Below are 21,492 nucleotides of genomic sequence, written 5' to 3' on the forward strand. Positions count from 1 at the left end.
TCAAAACTCAGAACCTTCTCATCCTCCCAGAGTTCCTCCAGCGGCTTGGTGCTTGGTGTTTTGTTTCTGCTCATTTGCTTCCTTTGAAGATCAATGTGAACGCCAGCACTGCTTGGAAAGATTTACTTATTTTATTCCTAACTAATTGTGGCTTGATCTATACCAATATTTATGCTGTTTTGTAAACCAACCTAGGAAAAACAATCTGATTTGGATGTTTTTCCCCCTTAGGAGACTCTTCAAATTGATGAGGATGACCGGCCAGAGCTGGTGTGGTGGAAGTGTAAGAAGTGGGCTCTGCATATCGTTGCTCGGCTCTTTGAGCGGTACCAGTCCACTTATTATATTGACGCTGTTACAGCTGGTGTCTTGGTATTGGGTATACTAGAACTGAGTGGCTCCCTGATGTTCTACAGACGCAGAGAGTAGCTGGGCATTGTGATGTATACTTTTATTCTAAGTCTTAGGGAGCTGGAGGGAGGAGGATCACAAATTCAAAGTCGTTCTCAGCTACAAAGTGAGTTGCAGGCCAGCCTGACCTATAGGAGACCCTGCCTCATACAACCAAAAACACAGAGGGCAAAGCTTAACCAACTGTTCAAACTAGGCTTGTGCCCACTGTCTTAGAAGTTGTTACAGAGTGTGTAACCTTCCCTGGCTCTTTTCTCCTCTGTGTAAAACATTTTTTTCCCCATTGGAAATATCCAGAAATTATCTAAGAAGGTGCACGTGGATACTTGGCTCCATAAGAAAGTCAAATTTAATTTTAAAAGCTTTTATTGAAAAGCATGTCAAGTATAACTTTTTTTTTAAATCCCTTCTAGGAGTTAATTGGTTTAGAAGTTAAAGTTTCTGTACAAAGTGTTAACTGTGCTGTGGAGTCCAGGAGTTCCTCCTGATATGTATTGTGTCTAGTGGAAAAAGAGAATGTGCTAGTTTTCTGGCCCAGTAGAATACATCTTTTAATATCTGTGTTTAAACTAGCAAGGATGCTTTGTTTTTAAACTTCACAGTATTTAGATGTGTCTTTTTCAAATTTTAAGGTATGGAAGCCCGGGAAATGTCACAAAAGAATACTTCGAATTTTCTGAATTTTTTTTGAAAACATATGCAGTCGGGATTCAGCAGGTAATAAACTTATGGTTATTTCCGAGTGCTATTTCCATCTGTTTTAAAGTAGCTTGCTTATGGTGATTCATTGCACATTTAAAGAAGCTGAAATGGCAGCTGTGGAGGCTGATACAGGGCAATTAGCTTGAGAACCCAGTGTCCTCCCTCTGCTTCCACCCCAGCTGCCTTCATGACTCTTCGACCTAGAAGGAAGCCTCAGATGCAGATGTAGCCTCTCTGTCTTCTTAGAAATTTCATATTTCTTTGAGCTTTCCCTTGTTTATTTGAAGATTTATATACTATGAATAAATCTATTTCAGGAGTAGCCAAGCTTAGACATTAATGAAGACTTTCAGTTAAGAACATACATGTGTTCCTAGAAGTTGGAGTATCCATTCCACATGAGGAAAATGTGGAACTCATGAGACTGTTGATGTTAATACTTGAAAACTAAAAATTGACGGTGGATTCTGATTGGTTCACCAAATATTGCCAAACGAATTATGATATGTTTGCCATTTTTTTTTTGATTTTTCGAGACAGGGTTTCTCTGTAGCTTTTGGTTCCTGTCCTGGAACTAGCTCTTGTAGACCAGGCTGGCCTCGAACTCACAGAGATCCACCTGCCTCTGCCTCCCGAGTGCTGGGATTAAAGGCGTGCGCCACCACCGCCCAGCTGTTTGCCATTTTTTTAAGTGAGTTGGTAATTAGCTCTGCCAGGGCCTTTGTGGGAAAGCCAGGACTGTTTAATCACAACACAGTCCAAGACTTCAATGATACAGAAAGTGTCTATAGATTTTTCATAATATCTCAGTAATGTGAAATTAAGAATTTCAGGTGGAAGGGTTTCTGAAAGGTGCTTTGATAGGGTGCACATGGGGACTATTCTGAGAGCCAGAGCTTAGCTCTTCATCTTACTGTCCTTACCGTTGTTTGTTCTGCTCTCCTCCTCTTCTGCTCTGTTTCTACCCTGATGCTTCCCTTCTCTGTTCTTTAATTCTTCTCCTACACCTTTCCTGGTGTTTCCTTCTCTCTGTGCTCTAGTTCTTCTCCTACACCTTCCCTGGTGTTCCCTTCTCTCTGTTCTCTAGTTCTTCTACACCTTTCCTGGTGTTTTCCTTTTCTCATGTCTTTATTTTTTTCCCTTAAAGCTCATATATCCCAGTAAAATCTTTCAAGGAATATAAAAATTACTGTGTGTTTATATACTGTTTTTCAAATGAATGATTACAATGAATACGAGTAAAAGACAACATATTTTCAAATCCCTTACAACTCGGAACAAGTTGTTCCAAGAACTCACCTACATTCATGTCCATGTTATAGATTAACAGAGTGTAAGCAAGCAAGGTATTTTTCTCAGTCAGTTCTTTTGCTTGCAGGCTGCATTTTGTGGTTGCAAAGAAAAGATCAATTTTATTATTTGTCTTAAAAGGTAATCTTGTAAAAAAATTTTTTAAAGGAATCACAAATGTAGACTTTTATATGTGGGAAGCAGTCAGCTCTACTTTAAATCCTCAGGGTGCATGCCACTCATCAACAGTGTTTATATCAGGAGGGCAGAAATGGGTGTAAGGAATTAATGTTACCCTTGATTACCAACCCAGCCTAGCAAGAAAGGTGCGTCATCTAAAAACAGTCAGGCTGCCGCTGTTCTTGTTCCCTGACCTCAGTGAGTTCCTTGCTCGGCTATTAAAAGTATGCCTTTAAATCGTTTTCCAAGATTTTTTTTTAGCCTGAAAACCATTAACAAATGCATGTTAATCTAATGTTAAATTACTTTTTTTAAAGCTTCGTTTTAGCTGTGATGCACACAAAATCCTGTGAACACACCTCCCAACATTAAGATTACAAGAACTTGAGCTAGCTGGGCTTCTGGGACTCAGCTGTTTTTCTTAATCATTAATCTTAACCTCAGTCTATACGGCTCCTCAAGAAAAACTGGCTGTGTGACATACATTTACTTGTTCTAGTTTTCTGTCCTCTATGGACTCTGCTTTATCAGGGGCAGGGCAAGGGCAACACCATATCTTGCTTTTATCTATATTAATTTTCCCACTAAGCTAACCTTTGTTATAATCCCTAACTATATTCATTAAAGACCCTCAATCATCCAAGTCTTCTTTAAACTATATTGTATAAAATCATTGCTTCAGTTAAGTGGTTCAGCTTAAGAGGAAATAATCTTCATAATAATTCACAGGTAAAACTGTAGAAGGGGATTGTCCATGAGATAAACCCACTGTGTTAAAGACAGTGGGGATCTCTCTACATCCATTCACACCACTGCAGATACCAGAGAAAAATGTCAGTGGCAAACATGCAGAGACACAGCAGGAGCAAGAGACATTCTGGGGCTGAGGCGCTTGGGGCCTTGCATGCTGGTGGACTGATCCCTGGTGCCCTTGTCACTGCTGCTCCTCCGACATGGCCACCACACTTGTCCTGTATCAGGACATCCTCTCAGCTGCCATCGCAGGAGCGTCTAGGTGGCCGTTGCACTCAGACCAGTTTTGTTAACCTAGATTTTTAGGTGCTTGGGCAAAATTCATATTCTGGTTTATAACTTTTGTACTTGTTTTGAAAGATTTAGCAACTCTCTCATAAGCTTGACACAATGACCTGGTGGGGACCAGGATATAGGATGGTCAGGAGCCTTGTGCTGTCTCTGTAGGCCCTTGAGTCAGTCATAGATGCTTTTCAAGGTTCTTTCTTATAAACACGATTGTAGCCGGCCCATAAGAAAAGTTAACCTTGTGTTATGTTACAGAGATTGTCTGTGGCCTAAGATTATAAAATACAAATATCCTACATTTTCTTCTAGAAACTCGGTGCTTAGGGTTTTTAACTGCTAAAGTGTTTACCTGTCTGGAGTTTATTTTGGTATGAAGGTTAGTTAAGAATCTAATTACTTCAAAGGAAAATTGGTGATAAGAGAACTGTTTTTAGAATAGTGTTTATCTTCTGGTTAAGGTCTGAGCTCACATGTGCTGCTGTTATATAAAAGTTTTGAAATGTTTATTTACTCAGTCAGATCTGTAATTTTACTGAAATGAGGAGAAAGTAGCTGTCTTAGTCAAAGTTCTGTTGTGAAGAGACACCATGACCATGGCAACTCTTACAAAGGAGAACATTTACTTGGGCTGGCTTACAGTTCAGAGGTTTATTCCATTGTCCTAATGGCAGGGAGCAGGTGGCGCTCAAGCAGGCACGGTACTGCAGAGGGAGCTGAGAGTTCTACATCGGGATTGGCAGGCAGCAGGAAGAGAGAATGACACTGGGTCTGTCTTGAGCATCTGAAACCTCAAGCCCACCACCAGTGACAGATTTCCTCCAACAAGGCCACACCCCTAAGAGTGCCACACCGAGGAGCCTATAGGGGCCATGCTCATTCCCGCCACCACACTAGCCTTGGACTAGAACATAGACTTATTCTGAACAGCATATGGGTTAGAAGAACAAATGCCTAAAATTCAGTGAGGCATCTCTTAGCTCAGTGTAACATACAGCCCTATCTAAAAAGTAAAATGCCTGCGTGAGCTTTCTCACAGTATCTCCCCCGTCTGTTTGCACAGTATTCCATGTCACACCTCAAATACTCATTTGCTCTTTAACACAGTAATTGCTCTATTTTCATCCCTTCCAATCCCCACCTATTTTCCTACAGGTACTACTAAAAATTTTAGACCAATACAGACAGAAAGAATATGTAGCCCCCCGTGTTCTTCAGCAAGCATTCAACTATCTCAACCAAGGGGTTGTCCACGCTGTGACCTGGAAGCAGATGAAGCCGCATATACAGGTTGGTGTTGGTGGTGGCTCTCTAAACCATGGCCAGTTAAGTTGGGTTTTTCTGGTGGAAGCAGGTGTTGTTTATTCCTATGGTTTCTGTTTAATCTCTGTTGCCACTAACAACAATTTCTAACAAGTGCAGTCTTACATTACGAAGGGCTTCCAAAGTTTAAGCATTTCAGAAGAGAGAGATCTTCAGGTTTGTGAACTGGGAGGGTTGGTGTCAGGTGTCATTCAGTCATTCATTTAGCCTTGGTTTCTGTTCTATTAAGGGAGTTTGTAATGTCTTTTTGACCTTTGTGTGAAAACATTTTGAAAGCTGCCAGCAGGGCTTTACAAAGGGAGTGTTATTTTGCAGAAGATGAAGCCTGATAAATGACTTTTCTTTTGTGGATAAGCACCAGAAGGTTGGCAGCTGGACTGACTCCTTCCTTCCCTCCCTCCCTCCCTCCCTCCCTCCCTCCCTCCCTCCCTCCCTCCCTCCCTCCCTCCCTCCCTCCCTCCCTCCCTCCCGTCCTACCTCCACTCTTCGATTCAGAGAAGTTGAAGTTTTGTTTTATTAAAATTAGCTTTACTTTTATTATTAAAAAGTTTTGTTAAAACTGGTAACAGCTAATCCTGCTTTTTAATACCAACTGGATTTTTTTTTAAAGATAGAATTCAGCATTGTTATTTGTTGAAATTAAAGAACAAATCAGAATGGAAAAGGATGGAATATATACATTTTATTTGCACATAGATATCTGGGTAATTTAAAGACATTAAGAACTGGCTCTCCATTTCCAATAAACTCTGAGTTCTTGGTGTAAAACATTTTTCCCCCTTTTGAGACAAGGTCTCTCTGTGTAGCCCTGGATGTCCTGGAATTCACTATGTAGACCAGGATGGCTTTGAATTCACAGAGATCCACCTGCCTCTGCCCCCTAAGTGCTGGGATTAATTCATGTGTCACCATGCTAGGTCTAAAATATTTTTTTTTTGGTCTTTTGAAAAGTAGCTCAGACTGACACTGAACTTCCTGTGTGATGAGGATGACCTTGAGCTTCTCATCCTCTTGTCCCTACCTCCTAAAGGTTGAGATCGCAGGCACGCTCCACTGCACCTGCCATGTCTGCTCTGTGGGGTGATGGGCCTCATGCTAGGCAAGCGGTCTGTCAACTAAGCTACATCCGCAGCCCCTTGTTCTTAAATTCTGTAAGTTGGTATATGACAAGAAAATCAGTTGCTTTACTTTCATGGTATCTAGGATAGAGTTTAGGAAGTACTATCTTTTTTGTTTTGTTTTGTTTTTTAACTCTGTCTTGCCATATAGTCTGTCCTTGAATTCACCATTTTCTTCTACTTTCTGAATGCTAGGACTACATTTGCTTCTATACCCAGCTTTGGTTAGCATTATCTGAACACAAGTCTTAGATACATACATAAGACTTTTTAAAAAGTAATTTAACTTTATTTTATATGCAATGGTGTAGGGTGGCAGATCATCTGGACCTGGAGTTACAGAGAGTTGTGAGCTGCCTTGTGGGTGCTGGGAGTTGAACCCGGGTCCTCCCGAAGAACAGCCAGTGCTCATAACCACTAAGTGAGCCATGTCTCCAGCACCCTGTAGTATCTTTTAAATTTGTGAACTGTGGGCTCTTTGTAACTATTTGCCTATGTACTGCGATTAAGTAGTGGTAATTTCTTTGCAATAAAGATTGTTTTCATTTTGCTTTCTTTATACCTGTAATTGTAAGGGTGACATGAAGTATGAAATAGCATCTTTTCCTTTGGACTTATTTTTACATTGCTTCACATAGAAAGTTTCAGGAAAATACTGACCTTTAAGCTGAATTTCAACTAAGTGATAAGAATTGATCCTTTTTTAAAAAGATGTATTTATTTTTATTTTGTTTGTATGGACGTTTTGCTGCATTTTTGTCTGTGAACTGTGTGCATGCCTGGTGCCCACAGAGGTCAGAAAGTCTTTGGGTCCCCTAGAACCGGAATCAGAGGTGCTGGGAATAGGACCCGGGTTCTCTGGAAGATTGCCAGGCCACCCTTCTAGCTCAGGCCATGTTTTTATATGAGAAGTAACTAGAATCGAAAGGGCCTGCTTCAGCTTGGCTGCTGTTCACAGACTGCTTAGGGAACGTCCTCTCTGGAACACACGCTGTGCAGTAGAGCACTGGTGCTTTGGAGATGGAGCAGAAAAGGCACAGATGTTGTTATATTGATGCTTGGGATCAACATGGACATATGAAGCATTTCCACAGTGAGAACTATAACAATAGTAAACAGAACCCTGGTGACATTTTTCTTCCACAAGAAGTCAAGGTGTATTCAATGTTGGTCTGTTAGTGAAGTTCTGTTGTTCCTGTCCCTACTTCAAGGAACATCACTGTTTTTCTCTGCTCCTAGCCTCCGGCTTCTACGTGTTCAGTCTGTCTGAGCTATTGCTGTCCTCGCTGATGTGAATGCAGGCTGAGAAGCATTACTGTACCTCTGGAAAATCTGATGTCATGAGTCTTGCTGGAATGGCCGTACTCAATTGTGTTGTTTGTTTCTCATCTTAGAATATCTCTGAAGATGTGATCTTTTCTGTGATGTGTTACAAAGACGAGGATGAAGAGCTGTGGCAAGAAGACCCATATGAGTACATAAGGATGAAATTTGGTAATTGAGATGAGTTTTCCTTCATCAGTTCCTGAATATATAATTATGACTAAATTTATATTCCCAAGCAGTCTGCTCTGTATGGTGAACTCCGAAATTCAGAAAAGTTTGATGTTATTTTGCACCAAGGAGCTTGATGCTTTTGAGTGCAGGAGATGAAAGAAGCCTTATTCATCTCTTCCATCAGAGCTGAGGCCCCTGCTGAGTGGTTTGTTACCTAGACTGTGTGAGTGAAATGGAGGGACCAGTTTTCTGGGCTGTGTTACCACATAGCACTCATTATGGGATAATTGTGGTTCGTGCTGTTTTCAGAACCTCAGCTTGATTTGCTCCCCCTCCTTTGGACTACATATTCCACCAGGGATAGGATTTCCTTCATCAGCCTCACATGGCTTGCATCTTTCTGGAAGCTGTAGTACTGAGTAGGTTGCCTGGTAATGACTCCCGCTTTCTCTGGGTAAAGCCCTGTGCAGATGTTGTTATGTGTAAATCTGTATCCCATCGCTGAGGTACGTCAGAGCAGGAAGGCTGCCATATTTATTTCCTCTATTTTATATTCTTCTTTCCTTTCTCATGTCTATATTCTCCTGGTCTTGATCTGCACAACTAAGGTATGTTGACGGTGCTGTGGGAAAGTTGTTTTACTGTTTGAGTCAGGTGTGTAGAGTTCCATATTGCAGCTTAAACTCCTCCCAGGGCCCTCCTTGTGGGACCTCCAGCGACAGAGCTCAGCATGCTGACTCCAGGGGAGCAAGGGAAGGGGCAGCACTGGCCTTCTCCATTCTCTCTCCATTCTGCCATTTCCTTTGAGACGTCCTTCCTGTGCAGGATTTGTTTCCTCCTCTTCCTCGTGTCCGCCCTTTCCTTGTTTGCTTTGACAGCATAATGAAGTCATTCTTCCTTCTGTTTAAGCCTTTGTGAGATAGATAGGTTCTCACTCAGTTGTCCAGTCAGACCCAGAACTTACTGTGTAGGCTGGGCTCAGATTTCTGAGAGCTGCATTTATAGGTGTATGCCATCTTGCCTGGAGAGGTGTGCTGGGATTGAGTCTAGGGCTCTGTGTGTGCTAAGTCTACACTGAGCTAACCTCCAACCCTAGAGCATTCTTCAGATGGTTAGCATTTCCTATTTTATTTTTAAGACATTTTTATCTATGAATGTGTGGATGCCCGAGAAGGTCAGAAGACAGTGTTGTGTTATTCCTTAGAGCTGTAGTGAGAGGTCATCGTGAGCTGCCTGATGGGAACTGAACTTGGATCCTCTGGAAGGGCAGCAAGTGTTCTAAACCACTGAGGCATCTCTCCAGCCCCAACTTTACTGCTCAGCTGTCCCTCCACTCCATGTTAACTGCTCAGTTGTCCCTCCTCCCCATGTTAACTGCACAGTTGTCCCTCCAGCCCCATGTTAACTGCTCAGTTGTCCCTCCTCCCCATGTTAACTGCTCAGTTGTCCCTCCTCCCCATGTTAACTGCACAGTTGTCCCTCCAGCCCCAATGTTAACCGCTCAGTTGTCCCTCCTCCCCATGTTAACTGCTCAGCCGTCCCTCCTCCCCATGTTAACTGCTCAGTTGTCCCTCCTCCCCATGTTAACTGCACAGTTGTCCCTCCAGCCCCAATGTTAACCGCTCAGTTGTCCCTCCTCCCCATGTTAACTGCTCAGCCGTCCCTCCTCCCCATGTTAACTGCTCAGCCGTCCCTCCTCCCCATGTTAACTGCTCAGTTGTCCCTCCAGCCCCAATGTTAACTGCTCAGTTGTCCCTCCAGCCCCAATGTTAACTGCTCAGCCGTCCCTCCACTCCATGTTAACTGCTCAGTTGTCCCTCCTCCCCATGTTAACTGCTCAGTTGTCCCTCCTCCCCATGTTAACTGCTCAGTTGTCCCTCCTCCCCATGTTAACTGCTCAGCTGTCCCTCCAGCCCCAATGTTAACTGCTCAGTTGTTTCTCCTCCCCATGTTAACTGCTCAGTTGTTCCTCCTCCCCATGTTAACTGCTCAGTTGTCCCTCCTCCCCATGTTAACTGCTCAGCTGTCCCTCCACCCCATGTTAACTGCTCAGCCGTCCCTCCAGCCCCATGTTAACTGCTCAGCCGTCCCTCCTCCCCATGTTAACTGCTCAGCCGTCCCTCCTCCCCATGTTAACTGCTCAGTTGTCCCTCCTCCCCATGTTAACTGCTCAGTTGTCCCTCCTCTGCATGTTAACTGCTCAGCCATTCCTTCAGCCCTTCTTTTCTTTTGACTTTGTGAGTGAGAGTCTTTCTCTGTTCTCAGGCTTACCTTGAACTTGCAGCAGTCTAGGCACAGACTCCCCACCACTGGATTATATGTGCGTGCCACCATGCCCAACGTCTTCCCTTTTCCTCCAGCCCTGTTTGTTTTGTAATGTACAGTGTATTTACTTAACTTTTAGAAACCTAACATTATTTAATTTATTCTTTGTTTTGGTAAAATGGTATCCTCATTTTTTGTTTTGTTTTTGTTTTTAAATATAACAACTAATAGTTCTAGTATCTTTTACCCTCTTATGTTTGCTCTCAGCCTGCTTGCTATAATGGGTAATTACAAATTTCTCCAACTAGGACTGGAGAAATGGCTCAGTAGTTAAGAGAACTGGATGCTTTTGCAGAGAATCCAGGTTTAATTTCCAGCACTCACAAGGTGGCTCACAACTATCTGTAACTCTAGTTTCAGGGGGTCTGACACCCTCTTATAGCCTCCCTGGACAACAGGCATGAGGGGTATCCTGACATTCATGAAGGCAAAATATCATACACATGTAATTTATTTTTAATTGCAAGTTGGTTAGAAGAGTATTGGCAACTTAAAAAAGTCACTGAGGAGCTTTCCCTTTGCGTATTCTCTCCGGGGATGATTGAGAGGTCCTGCCAGTCATTTGACACAGGCGCTGTGTTTTCAACAATGACCACAGGGAAGAAGTCACTACATTCCTGTCTAAATGTATTGATTAATACTAAAACTGGTGGTTTTACCATATTCTGTAATCAGATTTGTTCAGTTCCCAAGAATAATGGTTTTAGATTTGGTAGAAGCTGACCTGAGCTCAGGCTTTGATGCTGTGGAGGTATGAGGTGAGCACCACAAGCTTGCATCCCTGTGTTCCTGTGGCTCAGCCTCTGTGAGAGGCAGTGTTTTCCCCTGTGAGCAGGATGCAGAGACAGTACTGTGAAGACCGATTAGGGAACTGGAATCCTAGTGTAAAGTTGTAGTACAGTACTCAGCATGGAGTGGTACTGAGTGGGAGGTGTGGGAGGGGCTTTGGAGACAGTGTTTCTCTGTGTAGCTCTGGCTGTTTTTGAATTCACTCTGTAGACCAGGCGGGCCTCCAAGTCATAGAGATCCACCTGCCCCTGCCTCCTGAGTGCTGGGAGTAAAGGCGTGCGCTACCACCAACAAGTTTTCAAATTCTTAATGACACAGCCTGTTGTGAAACTGTGGAAGTTTCCATGGTATTGCGTAGCATTTAAGAACGTCCCATTCAACACAGACTCCGTCGGATGCTGTAAAGAGCCAGGTCCTCCTAGAATTGTTCCCTGCTGTCCCCTCTGCCTGCCTGTTGTAGTCCGACCATGTAATCTCTTTCTTGCCGCGTACGCTTCCGTGTTCGATCCTTTATCCCTGGAGTCCAGAGCAGTGCCTGGCATAGAACACTCTGAATAAGTTTCTGTTGCATTTTGATAGAGGTGAAGTACATTCCCTGTGTTCAGGAAAATAGATACCCGAGACATAACTGCTTTCCTTAGTCTTATCTCTTGAAAGGATGAGCACATGGTGTTTGCTAAACATGCTAAATCATAAATTAGATTATGCATCAAAACAGTGGGATCACAACCTTAACATCTGGGCAGGTTTAAATCTGTATGATAAAGAGTTGTATTTTTATTAACAAGATTTACTTTGACATTTTAGATATTTTTGAAGATTATGCATCTCCCACTACCGCAGCCCAAACCCTCTTGTACACAGCTGCGAAGAAAAGGAAAGAGGTATGCAGTCGTTCTTAACCAAAAAGTAGCTTGTATTATTTGGCGTTCTAACATGTCCTCAATATTAATTTATATCATTATTACTTACAACTTATCACTTTAAATAGTTTTTTAAAGTAAAGGATTGAAATATCTTTGATACCTTTCTTTTTGAGTTTATAGTTGATGAATAAAACACAGTAAAATGGCTTTAATTTTGAAAATTAAATTTGAAAATGCACATCATATTTAACATGGTGGTGATAAGATGGAGATTCATGCAGATTGAAATGGATTCTTCTATTTCTTTAGGTGTTACCAAAAATGATGGCGTTCTGTTATCAAATACTAACAGACCCGAACTTTGACCCTAGGAAGAAAGATGGAGCCTTGCATGTGATTGGTTCCCTGGCTGAGATCTTGTTGAAGGTTAAGACTATCAGTTTCTTTTTCTTTTTTTTATATGTTGGAAGGTATTTGTGTAGTGTTTGTGTGATAGTGTGTGTTTATGTGGTTTAGAGGCCAGAGTGAGGTGCCTTCCTCTATGGCTCCCCTTATTTTTACTACTTTACTTACTTTTATGTGTATGGGTATATGTCTGCATATGTGTCAGTGCACATATGTGTGCCTGGTGCCTGAAGAGCTAGAAGAAGGTGTCAGACTCACTGAAGCAGGAGTTACAGATAGTTATGAGGTGCCATGTGAGTACTGAACTGAACCGGGGTCCTCTGGAAAAGGAGCCAGTACTCTCCACTGCTGAGCTCTCTCTCCAGATGCCGTTTATTTTTAGACAGGTCCCTCATTAGTTTGGAACTTACAATTGCTAGACTGGCCATTCAGCTTTGGGATCCCATGCTTGGATTACAAATATGCACGGGGACACCATTACTCTGGCCGCTTTGAGAGTTTCGGTTCAGGTCCCCATGCTGTGTGGCAGGCAGTTCACCAACTGAGCCGTTTTCCCAGCTCAGAATATCAACACTTAAAGCTGTGAAGCATGAAAGGTCTTGGTGACCAATTCTGCTGAATTCTTTACTGTAAATATCCTTTCCATTGTAGCCTACATACATTTAAAAATATATAGTTATTATTTTTTCTGTTTGGGATTTAAAAGTATTTTTATTACATTTTTCCAACATAATATTTTTACTGATTATATGGGAATTTTATATCGTGTACAATGATCACACTCACTTCCCAGTCCTCCGCAGTCCACTGCCACCCTTCTGACGTCTCCCCCTGACAAAAGGAGGAGAGCTTTGATTGCGTTTTATTTACTGATTTTGAGTGTGTGTGCCTGTCCTTTTGCATGTGTGCCTCATAACACAGGCGTGGAGGTCAGAGGAAGACGTGTGGGGGTGGGAGTCAGTTCATGCCTGTCTCTGTGGGTTCTAGGGATCAAAATCAGGTGATTGGCTTTGAGGCAGACATTTTTGTTTGCTGAGCCATCTCACCAGCTCTGTTTCCCACTTTCCTAACTGTGTGGAACTATAGCTCTGTAAAAAAGGTCGGGAAGGATTTGGTATAATTTCTTCTTTGTACAAAAATCAATTAATATAAAATCGTTCTAAGATCCTATTTCTGACCTGCTTTAAAGATGTAGATCAGTTTTACAAAACTGGATATTAACTGCAGGTCATCGTAAACACTTTTGGGACGTGGCTCTTACATATGGTGGAATCATTGGCCACTGACATTGACTTTCTGTTCTTAACAGAAGAGTTTATTCAAGGACCAAATTGAGCTGTTCCTACAGAACCATGTATTTCCATTATTATTGTCTAACCTGGGATATCTGCGAGCAAGAGTAAGTTTTTCATCTTCTCATACCTGTTATGAATCTTAAGATCTCACGTGTAGTGTAGTTTGTGAAGTAGTGTGATGATTCGGTCACAGACTTTTCATGTGTGCCCTGTTCATGTGTGACGTGTTCATGTGTGCCCTGTTCATGGGCGACACCGTTCATGTGTGCCATGTTCATGGGCGACACTGTTCATGTGTGCCCTGTTCATGTGTGACGTGTTCATGTGTGCCCTGTTCATGTGCGACGTGTTCATGTGTGCCCTGTTCATGTGTGACGTGTTCATGGGCGACACCGTTCATGTGTGACGTGTTCATGTGTGCCCTGTTCATGGGCGACACTGTTCATGTGTGCCCTGTTCATGTGTGCACTGTTCATGGGCGACACTGTTCATGTGTGCCCTGTTCATGTGTGCACTGTTCATGTGTGCCCTGTTCATGTGTGCCCGGTTCATGTGTGCCATGTTCATGGGCGACACTGTTCATGTGTGCACTGTTCATGTGTGCACTGTTCATGGGCGACACTGTTCATGTGTGCCCTGTTCATGGGCGACACCGTTCATGTGTGCACTGTTCATGGGCGACACTGTTCATGTGTGCCCTGTTCATGGGCGACACTGTTCATGTGTGCCCTGTTCATGTGTGCCCTGTTCATGGGCGACACTGTTCATGTGTGCCCTGTTCATGGGCGACACCGTTCATGGGCGACACTGTTCATGTGTGCCCTGTTCATGGGCGACACTGTTCATGTGTGCCCTGTTCATGGGCGACACTGTTCATGTGTGCACTGTTCATGTGTGCCCTGTTCATGGGCGACACTGTTCATGTGTGCACTGTTCATGTGTGCCCTGTTCATGGGCGACACCGTTCATGGGCGACACTGTTCATGTGTGCCCTGTTCATGGGCGACACTGTTCTTGGGCGACACCGTTCATGTGTGCACTGTTCATGTGTGCACTGTTCATGGGCGACACTGTTCATGTGTGCACTGTTCATGGGCGACACTGTTCATGTGTGCACTGTTCATGGGCGACACTGTTCATGTGTGCCCTGTTCATGGGCGACACCGTTCATGTGTGCACTGTTCATGGGCGACACTGTTCATGTGTGCCCTGTTCATGGGCGACACTGTTCATGTGTGCCCTGTTCATGGGCGACACCGTTCATGGGCGACACTGTTCATGTGTGCCCTGTTCATGGGCGACACTGTTCTTGGGCGACACTGTTCATGGGCGACACTGTTCATGTGTGCCCTGTTCATGGGCGACACCGTTCATGGGCGACACTGTTCATGTGTGCCCTGTTCATGGGCGACACCGTTCATGTGTGCACTGTTCATGTGTGCACTGTTCATGGGCGACAGTGTTCATGGGCGACACTGTTCATGTGTGCACTGTTCATGGGCGACACTGTTCATGGGCGACACTGTTCATGGGCGACACTGTTCATGTGTGCCCTGTTCATGGGCGACACTGTTCATGTGTGCACTGTTCATGGGCGACACTGTTCATGTGTGCACTGTTCATGTGTGCACTGTTCATGTGTGCACTGTTCATGTGTGCCCTGTTCATGGGCGACACTGTTCATGTGTGCACTGTTCATGTGTGCACTGTTCATGTGTGCACTGTTCATGTGTGCACTGTTCATGTGTGCACTGTTCATGTGTGCACTGTTCATGGGCGACACTGTTCATGTGTGCACTGTTCATGGGCGACACTGTTCATGTGTGCCCTGTTCATGTGTGCACTGTTCATGGGCGACACTGTTCATGTGTGCCCTGTTCATGTGTGCACTGTTCATGTGTGCACTGTTCATGTGTGCCCTGTTCATGGGCGACACTGTTCATGGGCGACACTGTTCATGGGCGACACTGTTCATGGGCGACACTGTTCATGTGTGCACTGTTCATGTGTGCACTGTTCATGTGTGCCCTGTTCATGGGCGACACTGTTCATGTGTGCACTGTTCATGTGTGCACTGTTCATGGGCGACACTGTTCATGTGTGCACTGTTCATGGGCGACACTGTTCATGTGTGCACTGTTCATGGGCGACACTGTTCATGTGTGCCCTGTTCATGGGCGACACTGTTCTTGGGCGACACTGTTCATGTGTGCCCTGTTCATGTGTGCACTGTTCATGTGTGCCCTGTTCATGGGCGACACTGTTCATGTGTGCACTGTTCATGTGTGCACTGTTCATGGGCGACACTGTTCATGTGTGCACTGTTCATGTGTGCACTGTTCATGTGTGCACTGTTCATGTGTGCCCTGTTCATGGGCGACACTGTTCATGTGTGCACTGTTCATGTGTGCACTGTTCATGTGTGCACTGTTCATGGGCGACACTGTTCATGTGTGCCCTGTTCATGGGCGACACTGTTCATGGCGACACTGTTCATGTGTGCCCTGTTCATGGGCGACACTGTTCTTGGGCGACACTGTTCATGTGTGCACTGTTCATGTGTGCACTGTTCATGGGCGACACTGTTCATGGGCGACACTGTTCATGTGTGCACTGTTCATGTGTGCCCTGTTCATGGGCGACACTGTTCATGGGCGACACTGTTCATGGGCGACACTGTTCATGGGCGACACTGTTCATGGGTGACACTGTTCATGGGCGACACTGTTCATGTGTGCACTGTTCATGGGCGACACTGTTCATGGGCGACACTGTTCATGTGTGCACTGTTCATGGGCGACACTGTTCATGGGCGACACTGTTCATGGGCGACACTGTTCATGTGTGCACTGTTCATGTGTGCACTGTTCATGGGCGACACTGTTCATGGGCGACACTGTTCATGTGTGCACTGTTCATGGGCGACACTGTTCATGGGCGACACTGTTCATGGGCGACACTGTTCATGGGCGACACTGTTCATGGGCGACACTGTTCATGTGTGCCCTGTTCATGGGCGACACTGTTCATGGGCGACACTGTTCATGGGCGACACTGTTCATGTGTGCCCTGTTCATGGGCGACACTGTTCTTGTGCGACACTGTTCATGTGTGCACTGTTCATGGGCGACACTGTTCATGGGCGACACTGTTCATGTGTGCACTGTTCATGGGCGACACTGTTCATGTGTGCCCTGTTCATGGGCGACACTGTTCATGGGCGACACTGTTCATGTGTGCACTGTTCATGGGCGACACTGTTCATGGGCGACACTGTTCATGTGTGCACTGTTCATGTGTGCACTGTTCATGTGTGCACTGTTCATGTGTGCACTGTTCATGTGTGCACTGTTCATGTGTGCACTGTTCATGTGTGCACTGTTCATGTGTGCACTGTTCATGGGCGACACTGTTCATGTGTGCCCTGTTCATGGGCGACACTGTTCATGGGCGACACTGTTCTTGGGCGACACTGTTCATGTGTGCACTGTTCATGTGTGCACTGTTCATGGGCGACACTGTTCATGGGCGACACTGTTCATGTGTGCACTGTTCATGTGTGCACTGTTCATGGGCGACACTGTTCATGGGCGACACTGTTCATGGGCGACACTGTTCATGTGTGCACTGTTCATGGGCGACACTGTTCATGTGTGCACTGTTCATGTGTGCCCTGTTCATGGGCGACACTGTTCATGGGCGACACTGTTCATGGGCGACACTGTTCATGTGTGCCCTGTTCATGGGCGACACTGTTCATGGGCGACACTGTTCTTGAGCGACACTGTTCATGTGTGCACTGTTCATGTGTGCACTGTTCATGTGTGCACTGTTCATGTGTGCCCTGTTCATGGGCGACACTGTTCATGGGCGACACTGTTCATGTGTGCACTGTTCATGGGCGACACTGTTCTTGGGCGACACTGTTCATGGGCGACACTGTTCATGTGTGCCCTGTTCATGGGCGACACTGTTCATGGGCGACACTGTTCATGTGTGCCCTGTTCATGGGCGACACTGTTCATGGGCGACACTGTTCATGGGCGACACTGTTCATGGGCGACACTGTTCATGGGCGACACTGTTCATGGGCGACACTGTTCATGGGCGACACTGTTCATGGGCGACACTGTTCATGGGCGACACTGTTCATGGGCGACACTGTTCATGGGCGACACTGTTCATGGGCGACACTGTTCATGGGCGACACTGTTCATGGGCGACACTGTTCATGTGTGCACTGTTCATGGGCGACACTGTTCATGTGTGCACTGTTCATGGGCGACACTGTTCATGGGCGACACTGTTCATGGGCGACACTGTTCATGGGCGACACTGTTCATGGGCGACACTGTTCATGGGCGACACTGTTCATGTGTGCACTGTTCTTGGGCGACACTGTTCATGGGCGACACTGTTCATGTGTGCACTGTTCATGTGTGCCCTGTTCATGGGCGACACTGTTCATGGGCGACACTGTTCATGGGCGACACTGTTCATGGGCGACACTGTTCATGGGCGACACTGTTCATGTGTGCACTGTTCATGGGCGACACTGTTCATGTGTGCACTGTTCATGGGCGACACTGTTCATGGGCGACACTGTTCATGTGTGCACTGTTCATGGGCGACACTGTTCATGGGCGACACTGTTCATGGGCGACACTGTTCATGTGTGCACTGTTCATGGGCGACACTGTTCATGGGCGACACTGTTCATGTGTGCACTGTTCATGGGCGACACTGTTCATGGGCGACACTGTTCATGTGTGCACTGTTCATGTGTGCACTGTTCATGGGCGACACTGTTCTTGGGCGACACTGTTCATGTGTGCACTGTTCATGTGTGCACTGTTCATGGGCGACACTGTTCATGGGCGACACTGTTCATGGGCGACACTGTTCATGGGCGACACTGTTCATGTGTGCACTGTTCATGTGTGCACTGTTCATGGGCGACACTGTTCATGGGCGACACTGTTCATGGGCGACACTGTTCATGGGCGACACTGTTCATGGGCGACACTGTTCATGGGCGACACTGTTCATGGGCGACACTGTTCATGTGTGCACTGTTCATGTGTGCACTGTTCATGGGCGACACTGTTCATGGGCGACACTGTTCATGGGCGACACTGTTCATGGGCGACACTGTTCATGTGTGCACTGTTCATGGGCGACACTGTTCATGGGCGACACTGTTCATGGGCGACACTGTTCATGTGTGCACTGTTCATGGGTGACACTGTTCATGGGCGACACTGTTCATGGGCGACACTGTTCATGGGCGACACTGTTCATGTGTGCACTGTTCATGTGTGCACTGTTCATGGGCGACACTGCTCATGGGCGACACTGTTCATGGGCGACACTGTTCATGGGCGACACTGTTCATGGGCGACACTGTTCATGGGCGACACTGTTCATGGGCGACACTGTTCATGTGTGCACTGTTCATGTGTGCACTGTTCATGGGCGACACTGCTCATGGGCGACACTGTTCATGGGCGACACTGTTCATGGGCGACACTGTTCATGGGCGACACTGTTCATGGGCGACACTGTTCATGGGCGACACTGTTCATGGGCGACACTGTTCATGGGCGACACTGTTCATGGGCGACACTGTTCATGTGTGCACTGTTCATGGGCGACACTGTTCATGTGTGCACTGTTCATGGGCGACACTGCTCATGGGCGACACTGTTCATGGGCGACACTGTTCATGGGCGACACTGTTCATGGGCGACACTGTTCATGGGCGACACTGTTCATGTGTGCACTGTTCATGGGCGACACTGTTCATGGGCGACACTGTTCATGTGTGCACTGTTCATGGGCGACACTGTTCATGGGCGACACTGTTCATGTGTGCACTGTTCATGGGCGACACTGTTCATGTGTGCACTGTTCATGGGCGACACTGTTCATGGGCGACACTGTTCATGTGTGCACTGTTCATGTGTGCACTGTTCATGTGTGCACTGTTCATGGGCGACACTGTTCATGGGCGACACTGTTCATGTGTGCACTGTTCATGGGCGACACTGTTCATGGGCGACACTGTTCATGTGTGCACTGTTCATGTGTGCACTGTTCATGTGTGCACTGTTCATGTGTGCACTGTTCATGTGTGCACTGTTCATGTGTGCACTGTTCATGGGCGACACTGTTCATGGGCGACACTGTTCATGGGCGACACTGTTCATGGGCGACACTGTTCATGGGCGACACTGTTCATGGGCGACACTGTTCATGTGTGCACTGTTCATGGGCGACACTGTTCATGGGCGACACTGTTCATGTGTGCACTGTTCATGGGCGACACTGTTCATGGGCGACACTGTTCATGGGCGACACTGTTCATGGGCGACACTGTTCATGTGTGCACTGTTCATGGGCGACACTGTTCATGGGCGACACTGTTCATGGGCGACACTGTTCATGGGCGACACTGTTCATGTGTGCACTGTTCATGGGCGACACCGTTCATGTGTGCACTGTTCATGGGCGACACTGTTCACGGGCGACACTGTTCATGTGTGCACTGTTCATGGGCGACACTGTTCATGGGCGACACTGTTCATGGGCGACACTGTTCATGGGCGACACTGTTCATGTGTGCACTGTTCATGTGTGCACTGTTCATGGGCGACACTGTTCATGGGCGACACCGTTCATGTGTGCCCTGTTCATGTGTGCACTGTTCATGTGTGCACTGTTCATGTGTGCACTGTTCATGTGTGCACTGTTCATGTGTGCACTGTTCATGTGTGCACTGTTCATGGGCGACACTGTTCATGGGCGACACTGTTCATGGGCGACACTGTTCATGTGTGCACTGTTCATGTGTGCACTGTTCATGTGTGCACTGTTCATGGGCGACACTGTTCATGGGCGACACTGTTCATGGGCGACACTGTTCATGTGTGCACTGTTCATGTGTGCACTGTTCATGGGCGACACTGTTCATGGGCGACACTGTTCATGGGCGACACTGTTCATGTGTGCACTGTTCATGTGTGCACTGTTCATGGGCGACACTGTTCATGGGCGACACCGTTCATGTGTGCCCTGTTCATGTGTGCACTGTTCATGTGTGCACTGTTCATGTGTGCACTGTTCATGTGTGCACTGTTCATGTGTGCACTGTTCATGTGTGCACTGTTCATGTGTGCACTGTTCATGGGCGACACTGTTCATGGGCGACACTGTTCATGGGCGACACTGTTCATGGGCGACACTGTTCATGGGCGACACTGTTCATGTGTGCACTGTTCATGTGTGCACTGTTCATGGGCGACACTGTTCATGGGCGACACCGTTCATGTGTGCCCTGTTCATGTGTGCACTGTTCATGTGTGCACTGTTCATGTGTGCACTGTTCATGTGTGCACTGTTCATGGGCGACACTGTTCATGGGCGACACTGTTCATGGGCGACACTGTTCATGGGCGACACTGTTCATGTGTGCACTGTTCATGTGTGCACTGTTCATGGGCGACACTGTTCATGTGTGCACTGTTCATGGGCGACACTGTTCATGTGTGCACTGTTCATGGGCGACACTGTTCATGTGTGCACTGTTCATGTGTGCACTGTTCATGGGCGACACTGTTCATGGGCGACACTGTTCATGGGCGACACTGTTCATGTGTGCACTGTTCATGTGTGCACTGTTCATGGGCGACACTGTTCATGTGTGCACTGTTCATGTGTGCCCTGTTCATGGGCGACACTGTTCATGGGCGACACTGTTCATGGGCGACACTATTCATGTGTGCACTGTTCATGTGTGCCCTGTTCATGGGCGACACTGTTCATGGGCGACACTGTTCATGGGCGACACTGTTCATGTGTGCCCTGTTCATGGGCGACACTGTTCATGTGTGCACTGTTCATGTGTGCACTGTTCATGTGTGCACTGTTCATGGGCGACACTGTTCATGGGCGACACTGTTCATGGGCGACACTGTTCATGGGCGACACTGTTCATGGGCGACACTGTTCATGTGTGCACTGTTCATGTGTGCCCTGTTCATGGGCGACACTGTTCATGTGTGCACTGTTCATGTGTGCACTGTTCATGGGCGACACTGTTCATGGGCGACACTGTTCATGGGCGACACTTTTCATGGGCGACACTTTTCATGGGCGACACTGTTCATGGGCGACACTGTTCATGGGCGACACTGTTCATGGGCGACACTGTTCATGGGCGACACTGTTCATGTGTGCCCTGTTCATGTGTGC

General features: G+C 46.3%; 1 protein-coding gene across 2 annotated transcripts in view; it reads left to right on the forward strand.

The window, feature by feature from the left end:
- Ipo8 (importin 8) overlaps positions 1 to 21,492 on the forward strand; it is a 72,569-nt gene that overhangs the window by 22,989 nt on the left and 28,088 nt on the right. For both annotated transcript variants that reach the window (XM_075982228.1, XM_075982229.1), the window contains exons 7-13: positions 232 to 326; positions 1,044 to 1,128; positions 4,777 to 4,911; positions 7,457 to 7,556; positions 11,481 to 11,557; positions 11,849 to 11,965; positions 13,254 to 13,343. In XM_075982228.1, coding sequence (XP_075838343.1) covers positions 232 to 326; positions 1,044 to 1,128; positions 4,777 to 4,911; positions 7,457 to 7,556; positions 11,481 to 11,557; positions 11,849 to 11,965; positions 13,254 to 13,343 — 699 coding nt within the window. The remainder of the gene's footprint in view (positions 1 to 231; positions 327 to 1,043; positions 1,129 to 4,776; positions 4,912 to 7,456; positions 7,557 to 11,480; positions 11,558 to 11,848; positions 11,966 to 13,253; positions 13,344 to 21,492) is intronic.

This window comes from Microtus pennsylvanicus, chromosome 8, assembly GCF_037038515.1.
Source record: "Microtus pennsylvanicus isolate mMicPen1 chromosome 8, mMicPen1.hap1, whole genome shotgun sequence".
Classification (NCBI taxonomy): Eukaryota; Metazoa; Chordata; class Mammalia; order Rodentia; family Cricetidae; genus Microtus; species Microtus pennsylvanicus.